Source organism: Triticum aestivum, chromosome 6B (assembly GCF_018294505.1).
Source record: "Triticum aestivum cultivar Chinese Spring chromosome 6B, IWGSC CS RefSeq v2.1, whole genome shotgun sequence".
In the NCBI taxonomy this organism is placed as follows: Eukaryota; Viridiplantae; Streptophyta; class Magnoliopsida; order Poales; family Poaceae; genus Triticum; species Triticum aestivum.
Window position 1 is genome coordinate 667,980,440 of NC_057810.1, and position 6,000 is coordinate 667,986,439.

A 6,000-nucleotide genomic window follows, 5' to 3' on the forward strand; every position below is an offset into this window, starting at 1 on the left:
GAGCGATCGGTCCCACCGAGATTGCAATGTAAACTCTCTGTTTCCCTTTTGTAACATTTCGGTCTCACCGAAAAGAGCAAATCGGTCTGACCGAGTTTACCTGACCAACTCTCTGGAAAGCTTATTACCAAAATCGTCTTACCGAGTTTGTGTAGTCGGTCTTACTGAGATTACGTTATGCCCTAACCCTAACCAAATCTGTCTCACCGAGTTGCATGTCGGTCCCACCGAAAATCACTAAAGGTCACTAGGTTTACTAAATCGGTCTGACCGAGTCTGTTGAATCGGTCCCACCGAGTTTGGTAAATTGTGTGTAACGGTTAGATTTTGTGTGGAGGCTATATATACCCCTCCACCTCATCTTCATTCGGAGAGAGAGCCATCAGACTAAACCTACACTTCCAACTTACCATTTCTGAGAGAGAACCACCTACTCATGTGTTGAGGCCAAGATATTCCATTCCTACCATATGAATCTTGATCTCTAGCCTTCCCCAAGTTGCTTTCCACTCAAATCCTCTTTCCACCAGATCCAAATCCTATGAGAGAGAGTTGAGTGTTTGGGAGACTATCATTTGAAGCACAAGAGCAAGGAGTTCATCATCAACGCACCATTTGTTACTTCTTGGAGAGTGGTGTCTCCTAGATTGGCTAGGTGTCACTTGGGAGCCTCCGACAAGATTGTGGAGTTGAACCAAGGAGTTTGTAAGGGCAAGGAGATCGCCTACTTCGTGAAGATCTACCGCTAGTGAGGCAAGTCCTTCGTGGGCGACGACCATGGTGGGATAGACAAGGTTGCTTCTTCGTGGACCCTTCGTGGGTGGAGGCCTCCGTGGACTCGCGCAACCGTTAGCCTTCGTGGGTTGAAGTCTCCATCAACGTGGATGTACGATAGCACCACCTATCGGAACCACGCCAAAAACGTCCGTGTCTCCAATTGCGTTTGAATCCTCCAAACCCTTCCCTTTACTTTCTTGCAAGTTGCATGCTTTAATTTCCCTGCCTATATACTCTTTTGCATGCTTGCCTGAACTGTGTGATGATTACTTGACTTGTCCTAAAATAGCTAAAATCTGTCAAACTCTAAAATTGGGAAAAGGTTAAGTTTTTAATTGGTCAAGTAGTCTAATCACCCCCCTCTAGACATACTTCAAGGTCCTACACATATGCAGCTTTGAATTTTTGTACTGAATAATACTCATGCAAATATGGGTGCATATTTAACCTGGGTTTAGATGCCAAAAAAAGTATGGAATGCTCACATGGTTTTCCAGTGTGTTGCCACTCTTGGCAAGTGCACTCATGCAACTCAGTATTTACCACATGCCTCTTGCCACTCTTTATATCTCTAACTTCAGCACCCCACAAGGAATATTTCTCAACAGATAGATGTGAAAGATTTCTACTCCTGTTGACCACCTGTTGTACCACTGCTGGAAGCTTGTCCCCTTCCAAAATATTAGCAATTTTTCCTCTCAACTCCCACAAACGCATGATCATGATCCTTATTTGGTCCACCATGTCATGCATAGGCAAGTCTTTCAAATCCTTCACTTTGTTGTTAAAACTTTCTGCCAAGTTGTTATTGATATGATCACATTTTATGGCAGTATTAAAACCTGATCTATACCACAACAGAGAATGGTGGGTGTTCAACCATGAAGCAAATTCATTATCACTACATGATGCCAATATCTTACCAAGGTGATAGGAATGTGTCTGTCTGGTGTAGGATCTTGCTGCTGGCCACATGCGCCCAAATTCATCTCCTCTAAATTTCATCTCCTCTAAATTTTTTTATTAGATTCATCCACATATGTCCGAAGCACTCCCTCTGCTCAGCATGGGGGAAAAGATTTTTACTGCATTTTCCAACCCTTTACATGCATCTGTGTGGATGGCCAAAGGAGAAACTGGCCCTATGCATCTTTTCAGTTGCATCATGAACCATATCCATGATGCCTCTGTCTCTAATTGAAACATTCCTATTGCAATTGGGAACATCCAGTTGTGTCCATCTAGAGCATTGCATGCAGCCAACTGACCATTCCACTTTCCAGTCAAAAAAGATGAGTCTATGCTCAAATATGGATGACAACCTGCTTTGAATCCATCTATGCAAGGCTTCAAACACATAAAAAACTTGCTGAATAAAACCTTGCCATCCTCTGTTACCTTTGTATCTATCTGCACCACACTCCCAGGTGACCTCTTCTCCACCTCTGCTTTAAAACTATACAACATCCTAAATGTATTTGCCCAGCCACCATACAATGATTTCATTGCCCTTTGTTTTGCTTTCCACACTGTGGTATATTGCAGCTGGATGGGGTACAGCTTCTCCAAGTCAACTTTAAGCCTCTTTGTAGTAGTGTTTGGAGTCTTGGCTAAAATAGGAGTAATCTTCTCTGTAACCCAAAGCTGTGATGTCATCTTTGAAATCTCTGTGAAGTGGTCATACATGTATGCTGGTGTGGTATTTGATTTACCCTTACTGTACTTCCATCAGGTTGTAGTCTGGCAGACAAGTACCATTTGCAAGGATTGTCACCACCATCATAATCTTTGCACCAAGCATAAAATTTCTTTCGATCAGTCCACATAGTCTTGGCATCAAACTCTTTTTTCACTGCATAGGTCCTGAAAGACATCCTAAACTCCTTCATGCTTGGCCAAAACTTTCCCACCTCAATAACTAGGTTCTCTTTGTCATACAAACAAACCAGCTCATTATCATCTGCATCATCCACATCATCTGCAGCCTCTCTCATCAGCTGTTCTTCATCCTCATTTGCATTTCTAGGGCCTGTGTTACCATCAGCAGGCAAAGAACTGTCATCCTTCTCCTTATCTTTGTCATCAACTTGAATGCCAAACATTTCGGCCATATCAATGTCAGATATTGGTGTAATGACCAAATCTGTTTTTTCATTCAACTCTACTACATTCTAGTCAACAACAATCTTCCTAGCACCATGGTTTCCCTCCTCTCCATCTGCATCAATCCCTGTATCTTCAGCTACTACAGTCGGTTCAGTCAACAATGCCAACATCTTCTTCTGTGAAACCCATTCATCATTTTCCACCTGTGCAGCCATCTTTGATGGCACATAACCAACTCTGGAATGAGTTTGCAGATCAATTAACTCTGCATAAAATGTTACTTGTTTGCTTGCCCATCCTTCTTGCTGATCAATTTCAGCAACCATGGATTCTCCATCTTTAATTCTCACATATTCACCATTATAGTTATCGAAACGTTGCAGAGATACCTCTTGTTCTGGACCCCAAACAATACTCTGCCCAATTCTCTCCACCAATTTTCTCACGGCCTTCTACTTCATGCTCTCCAATTCTTGAGGATCAACATCTGCAAATTCGACATCCAACCTCACGGTGGTATCTCTATCAATGTCTTGGACACTGCCATCACTGAGCTTGGCTTTACAGGGAAAAAATTCCACTATAATTGTGAATGTGGTGGCAGAACCTGAACCTCCCCTGTTTTGTCAATGGCAGGCAGTGGCAGCAGTGTAAGCGACAGTCACTACCAAATCGAGTTTGATTCTAAATCGCCAAGAAAAGAGGGTGGCATTACCGATTTGAAGCACTGTCTCCTCGCTCCATCTCATCCAACCCTCGCTCCATCTCCTATCCAATCGAGATTCTAAAACGCCAAGAAACAGGGGCAACATGAGGCCACAGATTTATCCAAAATTCAGTGGAATGGGAGTAGTGTTTGGAAAATACTCACTCGCAATAGCCGCTGCAGAGAAAGGCGCTCCACCACCGGGCCGCGGAGAAGAAACAGCCCCCGAATCCAATAGAGCCCGATTCGAAATCGCCAAGAAATAGAGGGGCAACATGAGGGCATAGATCCCCCAAAATTCTGGGGAGTGGGACTAGGGTTTCGAGCTCACCTTGCAATAGCTCTGCCTCTGCCAAGAAATGCGCTCCACCACCGCGGAGAAGAAACCGCTGCCGGAGAAGATGCTTACGGCGGCGCCGCTCGCCCAGTCCAGCACGGGTGAGTCGAGCACGGTCACACAGTCACCGGTCGAGTCGGGGACGGTTGACTCTTGACTACGTGGCCCTAGGTGGACCCTACCAGTCAGAGCACATAACCCCCAGTGTCCTAACCAAACCTCAGCCTAACTAACAGCCAGCCTCAGCTTAACTAGCAGTGTCACATGGGAGCTATTTTTTCCAATGCACATGTCGCATGAGAGCCATTTCAACCAACGATGTCGCATGAGAGACAATTCAACTCAAAGATGTCGCATGGGAGCTATTTGCCCCATCTGCCTGCCGTAGGCGACCAAATCCTGGTCGGTGCATCGCCGGCCGTCCTTCCTTGTCAAGAGAGTCAGCTCAGCCAACCCAATGTCTTCCATCGCCATGGTGTCGGCGACGTCCTGGACAACACCAATGTCTTCATGTCCTAGGAAGAACTGCAGGCACATGAGGCGGACCGTATATAAACCTGTACTCCTATTCTCCAGCAATAGTATGCTCCTGATTGCTTCAACTATGGTGGCGTTGGCCCGAACCACATCATTGGCGTAGCTCAGCTTCGACCTGTCACGCTCGGGGTCAGACGAGCCGACCGCCACATGGAGCTTGGAGATCATCGCGGGGATCCGCCTCCATCGGCCGGAGAGCATGCTAGTTCTTGTGGCACCGTTGATGTTGAGCCGCTCCACGATGTTGAGAAGCACGTCGTCGGGCAGACTGCTCAGCCGATCCTCGCGATTGTCTTCCGGCTCCACATTGATACCCTTGACGGCAAACGGTTTGGCCATCGATCTGGCGGCCGGTCGCCGGTGATTTCCCTAGGTGAACGACGACGGAGATGATAGGGTTTCTTCCTGGCCGGCCCTAAACCGGGTCGATGTTCCTTTGATTTTGGACGCCGATAACGCGCACACGTGTGGGCATTAAAGGGTCTGGCCACACATCGTGTATGAGCGGACATTAGAATTACCCACACGAGTGGGCGCGGCTACTTCGTGCCACACGCTCAACAAGTACTACTCGTCTCCACCCCGCGCGTGTGGCATGAAGCAAAAATGTCCACACATCCTAGGGCAGCTACGTTAGGTACCCACAGGATGACAATTTAGTTGTCATCCTGGTTGACAGATGTAGTTATCCGGGATGGCAAGTGTAATTGTAAAAGTATGACAACTCTATCTGTTTTGATTAACTATAGTTGCCATGTCTAATTTATGGTAGTTGCCGCATGTAATCAAACCGTAGTTGTCGTGTGTGATTAACTACTTGCCACACATGGTCAAACAATAGTTGCCATGTGTGTTTACCTAGTTGACACGCGTGGTCCAACCATAGTTGTCATGTACAGTTAATCGCAGTTGCCGTGTGTGTTTATCTGGTTGCCACATATGCGCAACCAAGGTTGTCAGAATCGCGATTCTGTTATACGACTCTATGATTTTACGATCCAAACTAAGCCCTATGATTCTACGATTTTAGTTCATACAATCTACGTTTCTACGATCCTGATAGTGAAGATTCTACGATTTGCGATCCTACCATCGGAGCTATGATTCGATTCAAAATGACGATTCTGACAACCTTGTGCGCAACTGCAGTTGCTGTCTAGCAAAAAATCACAGTTGCCATGTTTGTTTACCTAGTTGCCACGTTCACGTAACTGCAGTTGCCGTACACGACTTAGGAGTGTCGTGTGGGCGAAAATCAGTTCGCCCACACGCGCATGGACTAGATGGTGGCTGTGTGGACAGAGACTAGTTCGCCCACACAGCACAGCTGGCAACAGCGTGATGCGGGGTGTGTGGGCAAACTCTCTAACGCCCACACACCAGTCCCGTACTATGTGGCACATCAAATCCACCTTTTCGTGTCAAGATTCGTGCAAAAGACAATCAACGACCATCCAGGCGTGTGGGCGAGTTGGAAAACGCCCACACGTGTGGGCATTAGTTTTTTCGTTGATTTTGGATAATAACGTGCAAATCG

The 6,000-nt window shown here is 46.2% G+C and overlaps 1 protein-coding gene across 1 annotated transcript in view; it reads right to left on the reverse strand.

The window, feature by feature from the left end:
* Window positions 1-4,802, reverse strand: part of LOC123139567 (uncharacterized) — a 29,410-nt gene extending 24,608 nt beyond the window's left edge. The window contains exon 1 of the mRNA XM_044559342.1: window positions 4,297-4,802. Coding sequence (XP_044415277.1) covers window positions 4,297-4,802 — 506 coding nt within the window. The remainder of the gene's footprint in view (window positions 1-4,296) is intronic.
* Between the last annotated feature and the right edge of the window lie 1,198 nt (window positions 4,803-6,000).